Here is a 14,086-nt window from a genome sequence, read left to right as displayed (position 1 = left end):
ACAGGAGAAGCCCCTATCCCGATCCCTGCAGAGAGGGGAAGATGCACAATTTGACCAGGTCAGTCCTGCCACGGCAATGACCAGGGGGTGAAATCTGTGGACTGTATGGATGTATCACAATAATTTTCCAGCAGCAAGAAGCACTCTCTCTCCCAGCTCTTTATGTGTGCGCAATATTTGAATCCCCAGCTCCCCCCAATCAATCCCCCACTCAATGGCCCGTCTGTCCCTCATCTGTAGCTGCTGCAGAACTCTATACAATGGGCCTGCCCGCTGCAGAATGCTTTGTTCAGCACAACACAAAGCCAATGAGGATATGGTGCTATAGATCCAGCTGTCCCCATTGTGAGTGAGGGAGAGAAAATGGGTATAGAAAACGTGAGTGTAGAATCGCTGTGTCATCCTGGGCAGTAAATCAGAATCGGGTGCTGGAGTGTATCTGCCTGGTGCCATAAGGGCAGGGGGAGCAGTTGCATAACTCTCCTACCTAGCATTCATCATCCACCTCCCTCATTACGCTGCACTGGCCCATATATATATATATATATATATATATATATATATATATATATATAATGTTTATGCATACTGCATACTGACCACGTCGTCTCATGTTTTGTCTGAAAACTATCCACTGTAATCTTGACCCGCTGAAGTTTTGTATATTATCACAGAATTTACTGCTGTCTCGTAAGAATGCAACTGTAAGTCACATTAAAAGCCCTTGAATCCTCTCAAAATGAAGATAACAGCCCTTTTATGTGAAATTTACCTGTATTTGGAATTCCTGAAAAAATATCCATATTGCTATGTCCCTGAACCCCTGTGTTGACATTGCAATTTTCACTTTAAACATTTTTTTTTTTTGATTATTTATTTTCCCACTGCTTCTTTCAGATCTATATTTATTTGATGGGAATACATTGACGCACACTTAAACATATATATTTAAATTTAGTGTATTGCTTAAGTTCCTCTGTGTTTCTACAGTTGCCCATTGTGGCTGTTGTTGAAAAAAGAAACTGTACAGCCACATAAACCTACTACAGATCCTTGTATGCAGTTGATCTGTGAAGTCTGTTAATCAGAGCACTGTCTGACTTCATCACTGATCCAATCAAAAAGCCACTGAGGTGTTCAGAGGACAAATGAAGACCACAGAACCATGTGTGTTGCTCAATAGTGTATGCATCACACTCACACAAATTGCAATCAATAGCTACACTATGCCACTCGCCAATTAGAATATATCTGGTCTATACTCTCCCTGTATGCTACTCAATTAATGAATGCCCACTTCTAGTGTGCACGTACCAAATGTAGAATATGACGTTTATCTGTAATAATGGGTGAGTCTAATGTTTGCATGTAATTGTTTTTCAGTTAATAAGCTCTATGAGCTCAATAGCAGAACACTGTTTGCCCTCCCTACTGCGCACACTGTTTGACTGGTACCGGCGGCAGAGCGGCACCGAAGACGAGTCTTATGAGTACAGGCCTCGCTCTAGTACAAAGTCCAAAGGGTGAGACACCCTTCATTTATTTATTCAGTTTTAACATGAATGCTGCGCAAATCTTCTGTTTACACTTTTCCCCTTTCGCTGTAGAGATGAACAGCACCGTGATAAAGATTACCTTCTGGAACGGAGGGACTTATCCATAGATTTCATTTTTTGTTTAGTTTCAGTGGAAGTTCTCAAACAGGTGAGCTACCTCACACATCACTCTTTCAGTAAATGCTGATTTAATACACATAGATTCAGGTTGTTGGGGTCATGTGAATGTGTAAATGTTTACATGTTGAAGGGTGAAGTCAATGCATCTGCTTGACCTGATATTGACAATATCTTATCTAAGTGCATGTGATTAGTTCCTTTCAAGCCTTGTCTTATATCTGCTGAACTTTGCTCGTGACAAATTTGGATTTGCGGGTTTGTTTCACTGTACATAACAATGACTACGTAAACATGGAAAGCAATACTCTGATATTAATCCTTTTAAAATTATTGTCTGGAAAATACACTATAATGGAAACAGTAGTTTCTGGTTATCTTAATCTCAGGAATAAACAATACCAAATTAAGACGTGGAGTATTAAGTAAACAAACAAATAGCTTCATACCAGCTCCCAACTCAGTGGGTTTTTAAAGTGAAACATCCAGATCTAAGCAACATTTCGACCTAAGCAAGTCTCTGGAGACCACAGCTTAGTTGTCCTTGGCTTTGCTCCTGCAGGCAGAGTAATGAATAGTAGCACAGAAAAAAAAGTGAAAGCTATCAGTGCTTCTAATAAGGCTAATGACTCCATGTTTACGTCACAGATTCCTCTTCACCCAGTGCCAGATGTTTTAGTACATGAAGTTCTGAACCTGGCATTCAAGCACTTTAAACACAAAGAGGGGTAAGTGAGCACAAACACTGACACAAATGAAAATCTTATTAAAAAGTGCTGATGAATATACTGGATTTGGTTTTACAGTAGAGAGTCTGTTTGCTTTAATAGACTGGCTCTATAGTCATTATGTCATTTTGAAAACTGTATCTTAAATGATGTTTAAACCACAACTGCCTCCTGTTGAGCAACTTAAGTTAGGCTCCAGTAAATTGCTGCTCTCTGCTTTGGTGTTTAGGGTTGTCTTTCGTTTGGGTTTTTCTGATATCGAAGCTAAATTGATTATTCTAAAACAGTTCTGGTGACTAAACGAAGAGTGAGCCCATAGTTTTTTCTTAATAATAGCCAAATTAACGAAACTGCTATCGAGCAGCTAAGGCAAATTGGAAGTTGAAATTTAACATATTAACTGTTAATAGTTTAAGTATAGCTAACTTTAATATACAATTATAAAATTCATAATATAAATAAAATCCCAAGCAACTTCAATAATTTAACAGTTTTAGTGCTTAGTACAGCAAAATAATCCAGCTCCAAACTCGTCATCAATTGTCTCTCCACTCCCGGGATCATGAAGAGAGTGTGTCACCACCAGAGTTGGGTGTTCTGTTAACTAGACAAGGCAGTGATTTTTGTGATGCCTGTAAGCAGAGAAACTATTTCAGAACACAGCTTAGGCACCGAAATCTCTGCTGTGTTTCGGTTCGGTTGGATTTCTGTACCCAACACTGTTATTGTTATACATATCAGTGATGATGATAAGCACATGATCTCCATCAATGTACAGGTACTGTGGCCCCAACACTGGCAACGTGCACATCATCGCGGACCTGTATGCTGAGGTCATCGGCATCCTCACACAGTCAAAGTGAGTGAGCTTAATTCTGTCTCTTATGTTAGACCACCGCTACATTTGTTTACAACTACACATACTCAGTCACAATGTAAATGTGTACATCTGTGTGTGTGTGCTCAGGTTTCAGGCCGTTAGGAAAAAGTTCATCACCGAACTAAAGGAGCTCCGGCAAAAAGAGCAGAGTCCCTATGTAGTCCAGAGCATCATCACCCTCATCATGGGCATGAAGTTCTTCCGGGTTAAAATGTATCCTGTGGAGGACTTTGAGGCGTCGTTTCAGTTCATGCAGGTAAATTATCTTCAATCTTTTATCTACACGTTTACCATAAGGTAACCAACAGTAAATGTGGCTGATATGAGTATTTGCTTAATTGCACCAGACACCTTTTCCCACTCTTTCCCCTTTGTTCAGACTCAGCAGCTCTCCATAGCAATGGCTCATAAAGCTAGATGAGTAACGATCAAAGGTGACGTTTGCCAAGAAGCGAGTGTATGTGTTTTTGGGGCTTTGCCAAGAGCTGTGAATCGGGCGGTAACTGTTTCATCAACCGCTACACAGCAACACACCGACTGTACTCTCTTAATAGGACTGTGATTTCTGAATGTGTTAATGGAACATGCTGTCCTTTATGTCCACCACCCCGTTTTAGCACACATCATGGTTTCTACCCTTACAATGGGTTTTTTTTAGGGCCTGAGCAGTTTAAGATACTTACATTTTGTATTGATGGTTAAGAAACTAAAATATTTTTCGTCTCTTAAAAAAGTCATGATGTGTTCGAAACAATGTTTCTATACCTTTGTGGCTCAGACTGTCGGATAAATAATCAGAATTAGAATCAGAATTCTTTTATTTGCCAAGTATGTTTGCACATACAGGAAATTGCCTTGGTGTCGTTCGTTGGTGCACTGAACATAAAACAATTATAAAAACAACAATATAAACAAAATATTTACAGTAACAGAGTTATGGGCACGTGCGGTGCTAAGGTGCAGAGATTGGTGATAGTGCCAATAATATATAAATTATGTTTAATGGGGGGGGGGGGGGGGGGGGGGGGTCAGTGTGATGCTTGGGGCTTGTTTGTGAGCCGCACTGCTATGCCACTGTGATTCTGTGATGGTCCTTCTCTTGTCATGTGAGCAGCAACTCTTAGTTCTATATTCTTGTTATGAAACTTTCCATCACAAGTTAATATGTATTGAGTGTATTTATCTCAGAGTGAAGATGTTGGCTATTATGTGTTTGGCTGATTTCAATATCGCTCCCCTTGCCTTGATCTTCAGCCATTGTCTGAAACCCTATTTTGAAAAACTTTTTTCAGGCTAAAAGCGAGGAAAAACAAACATTTGCCTAAATTAATTAATTATTTCTGCTAATGATGATTTATTTCATAAATCACATGTCTTGAAGACGGTGACATCATATACAACATTGCTCTGAAGGTAAAAAGGCATGCGAATGTGTTTAATAGACGTGCATAAATTATGTAAGGTCTGAATGGGTTAATTTTGTATTCTGCAGATAAAATCTGTGCAGTTTCACAATGTTACACAACAAAGGCAAATGAGTTACACAGAAGAAGAAGATCCTGCTGGAATTGGGATACAAATTCTAAGAGTGTATGACATGTGGGTCATGGTTAGCAGTGTTATTGTCGTAAGACTGTTCATGTCGTAATACTGTTCATGTCAAACTGTACCATTACCTGCAAGTTTTTCTGTGTTTGTGTGTCTATTCTTCTGAATATGTGCGCTTTTTGTGTTTTTTTCCCAGGAGTGTGCTCAGTATTTCCTGGAAGTCAAGGATAAGGATATTAAACATGCTCTAGCAGGCCTTTTTGTTGAGATCCTCATCCCTGTTGCAGCTGTGAGTAACATTTGCACTGTTTTGCTCTCTCCATATTTGCAAATCCCGATATATTTTTGTCATTTTGTGCTCCATGGTAATGACTTGTTCACCCTCAGGCTGTGAAAAATGAAGTCAACGTGCCGTGCCTGAAGAACTTTGTGGAGATACTGTACCAGACAACGTTCGAGCTTAGTTCCAGGAAGAAGCACTCTTTGGTAATAATTCTGGAATCCTCGAGTACCATTCTTCTCCTCCCTGTCACTTTTTTTCATTTTTACAACGTCCTTCTTTTGTTTTTCCATCTATCTGTACAGAGCTCAATAGTGGAGTTCTGGAAGTAAAAATCCCATTCATTTTGATTATCAGCCATAATATTTTAACCATACAAGGTAGACTTGCCACATGCTTCCAGATTGTGAAACAATCGAAAAACCTGTTAAATGCAAATTATCATGAAGAACTACACTACCCTGACTCCTCAGGTGTAATAGTTCAGCGTTGCATTACATTTACCACAGATCCCCGTTTTCTCTGTCTAACATGATGTGGTCAGAGATGAGGAAAAGAATGATGACAACAAGGTTCAATTCAGGAAGAAGTGCACTGGAAGTTGTTGGAAAGGGATTATTCGTAATGTTTACAGTGTACAGCATGTGTCATTCCTTCACTCGTAAAGAATGATGTACACAGTCATGTATCTTGGCATTATTTCCTTTTTCCATTATTTGTTTTGCTCTAGATCACGGTTTTTCTCACAGCTGATTGACCTGGTTCCAGGCTGAAGACTTTTTAGGGAAAGGTTTATGGGAAATGTACTTCCTGACCTGGAGCAGTTCTTCAAGTGTTTGCACTGACTCTGTCTCTCTCCCCAGGCTCTGTATCCTCTGGTGACGTGCTTGCTGTGTGTTAGTCAGAAGCAGTTCTTCCTCAACAACTGGCACATCTTCCTCCAGAACTGCCTCTCTCACCTGAAGGTACCGTCAGCCTTTACACCCAGCTCCACTTCAGATCGTTTTTACATCACAGCTCTGGAGAATAACACAACGACCGTATTGTTCAGATGAAAGTATTTTAAGGGCACCATAATTGGCTTGGTGATGCCTAACTCAGTTAAAACCACACAAGCCATATGACTCATGTTATGAAATCTAAAATGAAATTATGGTGTTCTTGGCAGCAGGACGAAGTGACACTAGTTTCTTTAAATCCAAGCACATAACTTAACTTATTTTTTGTGAAATCGCATTCACTAAATCGACACATTACCACAATAAAAACGAAATGTCTTATTGATGTTATAATTCTCTATGGTTTGTACGTGCCTGAGACCACTGATTGATTAAGGGTGTGCTCTGTGGTTCTGTCTAAAGATCATAATGTACTTTCCCCTCCATTATCAACAACCAGATCTGGTCAGGAATAGCACTTGATTTAATAATAAAAGAAAAGAGTCTTTGTTTCAAAAGGAAAAAAAAATCTCCATTACTAATTTATGTTCGGTCAACAAAATCCAAACAAAAACATACGTGTCACTTACATCCATTAGTCAAACCACAACAAATTTCACAGTGATCTTAATAAAATTAACCATCTTTAAACTCAACCTGGGAAATATCCTAATGTAACGCACCATTCATATTATGTAAGTGTGCGCAGTGTCAAGTGCTGTCTTAACTCAGGTCTGTTGATGACTCCTTGTAAACCAATCACGAGCAGATGAAACCTACTTTCCTTCTCCCGCTGACTTCCACGTGGAGCAGATTCAACCCAGAGGCGGAATGGCCCAATCACTGACTGTCTGAATGACTCAATGAGCGTCTTAACCATTCTGCATTGATTACCCTCCGCGGGGGATTGTGTGATCTTTTGGCGAATACGCTTCCGTGCGTCTCTGTGATGGTGATCCGATGGTTCTGAATGGTCGTCTGTCGTTCTCAGTGATTTCATCCCAGCTTTCTCTCTCACCCATTGTAATTGTTTTAAACTGCAATCAGTCAGTCTCTTGCGTGGTGCCGCTGATCTGTTGATTGAGATTGATTTGCTGATTTGTGTGCCGGCTCCACTCTAGTGATGATTTCAGAGGTTTAGGGCTTTGTGTCCAATGGGTGATTTTAATCTGATGGCTGTTTCTGAAAAAAGTTTCTGGAGGACTAATTCATTCCATAAACCATTTGTGACGGTTAAGTCTTTCTGTTTAGAGTTGGGCTTCACAACTTGGTAATTACTCATTTGATGGTTAAAATAGTTCATTTGAACCATAGTTATTTAAAAAGGTGTTATTCATCTCTTAAGTCTCTCTGTTTTCGAGAAGACTCATGTGGGATTAAACCCCTCAATAATATGCTTAACAAATTAAATCATTTGAATACTCATATTAATAAACCTACATATTTTTCAAATTTAAAGTAAAGATTGAGATTATATAAAATCCATCAAATAGTCAGTTCTAGATTGGAGCATTAGGCCTTTGTTGAAGATTTTTGGGGGGAGATTTCAAGAATTAAGTTGTAACATTATGAGAATAAGGATGTAAATTTAGGATAATTAGGGGAAAAAACTTTGGGAAGTAGCTTAAATAAATTTATTCTATTAATATTTTTTTTTTTTCTCAATAGATTACAATTATTCTTGTCAAATTAAGACTTTTATTCTCGATTAAATTCCCAATGATCTTTACTTCAATGCCCTAATACTCGTTAGTACTGTTCAATAATACTATTTAGATATTTTCCCTGATTCATAATAGAGTGCTAAAAAAAGCATCACTGCTTGTCTTATCTAAAACCCGATGAATAGTAAAAAGCATTATACTAAATAACATATATAATGTTTGCCATAATTGTGCAGTCCCACTTCAAATTGTGATCTCCTTAGGTTCAAAATAGGAGAACAGTTTGCATTTAGAGTCTGCTTGACATGGATTTGAATCAACTGCTGATTTGGGTGTGGCCTCGTCGGTTTTGTCAGTAAAAAAGGGAAAAGGCATTTAATTTCTTGTTCCATCCACCTCTTCAAATTTCCTTTTCTTCCTCGTCCTTCTGTGTTCCCCTCAGCTTCCCTCTTCTATTTATGTGTATTTTCTCTTTTCCATTGATTTCCAATGCACACCTTACTCCGCTTTGCTTTTGCACGTTTTGCTCATTCCATAAATTTTTTTATTTATATCGCATCAAAAACAAATGGACTGTTCATTTTATAACTTTCATGCGACTTATAATTCCTCAGTTGACAAGTTGAACGGTCCATTGACTTTAATTTCAGTAAAACATTAGATGTTTGTACTGTCACATTGACAAGAGTAAAGACACTCTGCACTGCTCTTGTCATATTTGTTTAGGTTTTGTTTTTGTTTTAGTTTTTTGCCTTTAACTTGCATGTGTCCCTCCCCAAACCCTACATTCTTTGTTTCCTGTCGTTTGATCTTTCTCTCACATGGACTCGCTCCAGATGCCATCTAACAACAGCATCCGAAAGCAGATTGAGACGCTGCAGGTGAGTTATCTGGTGTCAGTGACCCACCTGGTGCTCCCCGTCTTTAACGCTCCAGGTTCTCACCAGGACATAGAGGACCGAGCGGTGCAGCCTGCATGGCTAACTGGGTAGCTCGTCGCTCTCTGTCGTGATAGTGCTACTGAAGTGTTATGCAGTGAAAGTAGTGAACAGATTTGAACCACTTTAGACCTGTGACATTGCATTAGGTTTGTTTTAGTGGAAATGGACTGAACCACATCCCTCCAGTAGTTAATCTGCAGTAGTACTAACTATCAGACAAAATGAAAACGTAACCACCATGGCAATATTATATATATAAACACATTTCAATATTGTGCATCCCTACTAGTATTTACCAGAGGAATTTGGTATTTTGGCGTTCCCATAGTTTGGTGTTGTGCTAATGCTACATTCAGTTTCTCTGTTGGAATTGATAACTACCGCTGGCAACTGCCACGCCGTTGCTATCGGGATATTTTTGGTTACAGAATAAAGTACCTGCCACATCGTCTGTTAACATTATATATCTGAGCATTATTAAGTCGTTTTTTATTGTAGTTTTCTCCATTCTCCAGTAAATTTTATTTAATATACGGTTTGTTTTACACTTTTAATTTAAACATGTTCAAACAAGGAGAGAAGAGTGATTTGCACTTTATCATCATATTGAGATCAGACCCCTGCACTACTTCTTTAGAAATTCATAAAAATTTCAAAAAGCCCCCAAAAATCTCACTATGTGAAGGAAGTTAATTTGGATTTCCACACCAACATTTTTGCCGTCCTTCCCTTCCTTCCAAGTCTTGTAATAATCCTTCCTGGAGTTTTTGTGTAATCCTGCTAAATAATAATACAGGAACATACGCAAATGAAATCAGAACATCCTTGGCCAATGGTAATAATAATACAAATAATGATCAATCACAATGTCAAAACTATGACTTTGAGCAGTGCTAGTTGAAAGACTTGTTGTATGTACACAGTGGTTTGTGTTCTGTTTCACTGCTTAGTGAGTTGCAGATGGAAATATTAAACATGGTTGCAGAACTAAAAGGGACTAATATCTTTATAGTATATTTATCCAGGTTTAAAAAGGTTTGCCTCTGACATAATGCATTTGCCGCCTGCTCCTGTTATGGTATAGCATGCTTACGTCAAGCCATAGTGTGATGTACTCATGACCCTTTCCTCTGTGTGAACCCAGTAAGAGGTATCTCGAATAATCTGGGGGCAGGGCCAGGCAACAGTGAACTGTGCTCTATCTGCTTCACAGTGAAGTTACCAGATTGAAGGCACCATTTTTAAATAACTGTTGGTTAATTGGAACATCAGAATATGGATATTCAATATTTTATTGTGCAGTAGGTGCTAAATACAATTTGGTTAAAAGCAGAAAAATCCAGCACGCGGTCAGGGAGAAGCTGACATATGGAGATCCTAGCACCATGATGATCACATGCTCTGGGCAGGATTGCTCCCAGTATGACTCTGTGTGTATCTAAAAAATATGGATGTTCAGTATTGCAGAAGACTTAATGGATGTCCGCTGTTCCCGGACATGATTAAATAAATTCTAATTAAAATGTAAAAGTTTGCCCTGTATTGCAGTGACTTAAAGAAAATATATCTAACAATTATTCATTAAAATGTCATTTTTAAAAAAACTTATGTACTTACATTACCCAAAAGTAACCAGATGTTTCATTGTGGACGCCTTTTAATTTTCTTATCTGCTTTATTTGTTGCTTTGTTCATCTCTGCTTTTACTTCAGGGGCAAATGACATATGACAAAGGAAAAAACACACTGCTAGCCAGTTAGCCACTCGGCTGTTTTTTCCTTCCACTGTTTGTACCTCGTAATGGATCACGCTTCTTCATTGCTGTTGTCTGGATTATGTGAATAAAAAAGCATCACATTACCTTATGCAGGAACAGGATTTTTGCCTGAGCTGCATCAGGTCGAGTTTCATCTGCAATGATGGTGAAAACCACAACTCAGGATCCAACACTGCTTCACGGTGTCATCAGACTAAGTCTTTTTGATGTTGTTACCTTTTAAAAAAATGATAACTGTCACACTCAAAATGCTCTTTAAACTTGAGGTGTAGCGATCACCTGGGTCACTGGGGCAGCTGTGGCTGAGGGGTAAAGATACTGAAGCCTGAATTGCCCCAAATTGAAAAACTGCTGCACATAGATGCACTGTCAAAGAATGTGTGATTGGGTAAATGGCATTTACCTGGACTGTGTAAAGTGCGTTGAGTGATCATCAAGAATAGAAAAGCACTAGATAAATACAGACCATTTACCATTGCCTTTCCATCCTCAGATCTCCAACGTCAACAGAAATCATTCAACAGTCTGAAACGTTGTGTTGTTAGTTTGAGCACATTGTCGCACAGCTTTAATGCGGATGATCTGAGTTTCTCCAGACAAAAACAACCAGAACAGCGGTGTAATGAAATTGTCATGATTCAATCGAGTGGCTCACATTTGTCTTTTTACATCCACAGAACAAAGATCCCAAAATGTCTCGTGTTGCGCTGGAGTCGCTCTACAGACTGCTCTGGGTCTACATTATCCGGATCAAGTGCGAGAGTAACACTGTCACACAGAGGTCAGTAGCAGGGCCATCTCTGAGTTGACCCTTGAGCTACAAACTCTTATACACAATATCAAACCCAAATAGTTAGTTTAGAAATTAAGGACTTGAATTTGCTGACAAAATTCTCCCTGTTTTCCCTCCTAGTCGGCTACTGAGCATCGTTTCAGCACTTTTCCCCAAAGGTTCTCGCAGTGTAGTGCCAAGGGACACGCCTCTCAACATCTTCGTCAAGATCATCCAGTTCATAGCTCAGGTGGGCTTTAAGCTTGAGTTGACCGTATTGCTTTCAGAGCTAAAACAAAATGTGCAATGTCGTGACTCTGTGTTTGCTTTTGCGGATCTTCGCCACAGGAAAGACTGGACTTTGCTATGAAGGAAATAATCTATGACCTCCTGTGTGTGGGCAAGTCACACAAAACCTTCACCATCAATCCAGAGGTAAAGTAGATCAGACTTGTGGCGATTATGTCACTGGAGGGCTGGTGGAATATCTCTCATCCTCTTCCCCTCTTTCTGCTCTTCCACCAGAGGATGAATATCGGTTTGCGATCCTTCTTGGTGATCGCTGACAGCCTACAGCAGAAAGATGGAGAGCCTCCCATGCCTACGACTGGAATCATCATGCCCTCTGGCAACACCTTACGTGTCAAGAAGATCTTCCTCAACACCACACTCACTGATGAAGAAGCCAAGGGCATAGGTGAGTTTGATTCTTTAAACGCTTCATGAAAAGTGATACAATATCTGGTTTTTTTTAGCTGTCAGTGTAATTACTGCTGTTTTTTTTCAGGCATGTCTGTGTACTACCCCCAAGTAAGAAAGGCCTTAGATAACATCCTACGACACCTGGACAAGGAGGTGGGACGCTCCATGAGCATGACCAACGTGCAGATGTCCAACAAGGAGCCTGAGGACATGATCACGTATGTAATGTAGCCACACCCTGGATCCATACAGTTAATCGGTGAGGCTCTGAACTATAACAGCATCTCATTGTTTGTGCTTTAGGGGAGAGAGGAAGCCAAAGATTGATCTGTTCCGCACGTGTGTGGCCGCCATCCCAAGACTGATACCAGATGGCATGAGCAGACAAGACCTAATAGAGCTTCTAGCCAAGTAAGTTTTACTGCAGACACATCACTATACAACATACTGTAGCATAAGTACATACTGTAGTTGCCCCTTTTGTCCTCTAATGTCTTTGTCTCTCTGCACCTTCAGGCTGACCATCCACATGGACGAGGAGCTGCGGGGCCTTGCCTTTACCACTCTTCAGGCCCTGATGGTTGATTTCCCAGAGTGGCGTGAGGACGTGCTCTCCGGCTTTGTCTACTTCATTGTCAGAGAGGTGACTGATGTCCACCCCACGCTGTTGGACAACGCAGTCAAGATGCTGCTACAGCTCATCAGCCAGTGGAGGCAGGCCGTGCAGAGCAGCAATAAGAGCCATGATGCACAGGTGGGTCGAGGAAGTTTATTCCTTATGTGGTCAGGTGTTATGAATTGTAAAGACACAAATGTGTATCAGCGTTATAAGTGAGCATTTTAATCACATGTCTTCTTCAACAGGGCTCAAGCAGCGGCCATTCTCTCCCCCTGGAACGTGTTCCTCCACTTGGTGTGCTGCATGTAGTGGAGGGCTTAGCTGTGGTGGTGCTTTGCAGCTGCCGCCCAGCCACACGTAGGCTGGCTGTTAACGTCCTCAAGGAGGTCCGTGCTCTGCACACTGCACTGGGCATCGGAAAGGTAATTACAGAGCACTTTGTTGTGACTGCTAAGTAACAGTCAAATGTGAATGATACTGTAGAGAGTCTTTATTGCAAGTACTCCTTTCCTGACATCTGCTCCATCTGCCTCAACCTTTCAGGGCGATGAAGAGTTGGCCATTGACGTAATGGATAGACTAAGTGCATCAGTGTTGGAAAGTTTCATTCATCTCACAGGAGCTGACCAGGTATAAATGACCTGTCTTATTTCCAGAATCCAAAAACTTGCATACATACTCTGAGACTATGCTCATCTCTCTGGGGTTTTCTCTGTAGACCAACCTGCTGTACTGTCCCAGTGGGATTGATCTTCAGTCACTAGCAGAATGGAGCTCATCCCCCATCAGCCACCAGTTTGATGTGGTGAGCCCCTCGCACATCTGGGTGTTTGCTCACGTTACTCAGGGCCAGGATCCCTGGGTCATCAGCTTCTCAAGCTACCTGCGGCAGGAGCACTTGCCCAAACATTGTCCAACTGCTCTCAACTACGCCTGGATGTTCGCCTACACCCGCCTGCAGTTATTGTCTCCCCAAGTAGACATCAAGTACGTTTCTTTAACCCTCTTTGTGTGATTGAATGTGTTTGTCAGTGTGGATGTTTTTACTGCAAACCTTCACACTGAAAAGATCAAGTTATACTGTTCTTTTGGAGGACATTATTTGCTAGGATACTGTAATCAAGACTTTTAATTACAAAGAACTATAAGACAGAAGGCAGCATCTTTCTTTTCTGGGTTCGCTCAGTGTTACTCAACACTTCTGATGTTGTGTTATTAATCTGTCTCGCATGACCTCCTGCAGCAGCCCCATCAATGCCAAGAAAGTGAACAGTCTGAACAGCAGTGACTCGTACATCGGTCTTTGGAGGAACTACCTGATCCTCTGCTGTAGCTCAGCTTCCTCCTCTTCCTCTATGTGCTCTTCATCCTCCACCTCTGGCTCCGTCCGCTGCTCCCCGCCTGAGACGCTGGCGTCTACGCCGGACAGCGGCTACAGTTATGATTCAAAGGTCAGGAGCACCTGCACAGACACCATTTGGGGAAATGCAATTTAATATGACAACATACCTGTATTAAGTGCTTTTAGTTGAAACTAACAGTCAGAAGACTTGATTTAGTTAGA

At 40.6% G+C, this 14,086-nt stretch overlaps 1 protein-coding gene across 13 annotated transcripts in view; it reads left to right on the top strand.

Moving 5' to 3' along the window:
• Positions 1-14,086, top strand: part of fryl (furry homolog, like) — a 69,688-nt gene that overhangs the window by 27,885 nt on the left and 27,717 nt on the right. For 9 of the 13 annotated variants that reach the window (XM_053431038.1, XM_053431034.1, XM_053431032.1 and 6 more), the window contains 21 exons: positions 5-58; positions 1,384-1,523; positions 1,608-1,704; positions 2,322-2,401; positions 3,180-3,260; positions 3,369-3,537; positions 5,026-5,118; positions 5,217-5,315; positions 5,973-6,074; positions 8,548-8,592; positions 11,107-11,210; positions 11,343-11,451; positions 11,550-11,636; positions 11,727-11,898; positions 11,989-12,121; positions 12,207-12,314; positions 12,420-12,657; positions 12,768-12,944; positions 13,066-13,152; positions 13,241-13,509; positions 13,766-13,973. In XM_053431038.1, the coding sequence (XP_053287013.1) occupies positions 5-58; positions 1,384-1,523; positions 1,608-1,704; positions 2,322-2,401; positions 3,180-3,260; positions 3,369-3,537; positions 5,026-5,118; positions 5,217-5,315; positions 5,973-6,074; positions 8,548-8,592; positions 11,107-11,210; positions 11,343-11,451; positions 11,550-11,636; positions 11,727-11,898; positions 11,989-12,121; positions 12,207-12,314; positions 12,420-12,657; positions 12,768-12,944; positions 13,066-13,152; positions 13,241-13,509; positions 13,766-13,973 (2,652 nt within the window). The remainder of the gene's footprint in view (positions 1-4; positions 59-1,383; positions 1,524-1,607; positions 1,705-2,321; positions 2,402-3,179; positions 3,261-3,368; positions 3,538-5,025; positions 5,119-5,216; positions 5,316-5,972; positions 6,075-8,547; positions 8,593-11,106; positions 11,211-11,342; positions 11,452-11,549; positions 11,637-11,726; positions 11,899-11,988; positions 12,122-12,206; positions 12,315-12,419; positions 12,658-12,767; positions 12,945-13,065; positions 13,153-13,240; positions 13,510-13,765; positions 13,974-14,086) is intronic. The other 4 variants (XM_053431030.1, XM_053431037.1, XM_053431033.1 and 1 more) reach the window with 1 other exon arrangement.

This window comes from Pleuronectes platessa, chromosome 9, assembly GCF_947347685.1.
Source record: "Pleuronectes platessa chromosome 9, fPlePla1.1, whole genome shotgun sequence".
Classification (NCBI taxonomy): Eukaryota; Metazoa; Chordata; class Actinopteri; order Pleuronectiformes; family Pleuronectidae; genus Pleuronectes; species Pleuronectes platessa.
The sequence above is the reverse complement of the archived record's forward strand: the minus strand, read 5'-3'. Positions and strand labels throughout refer to the sequence as shown.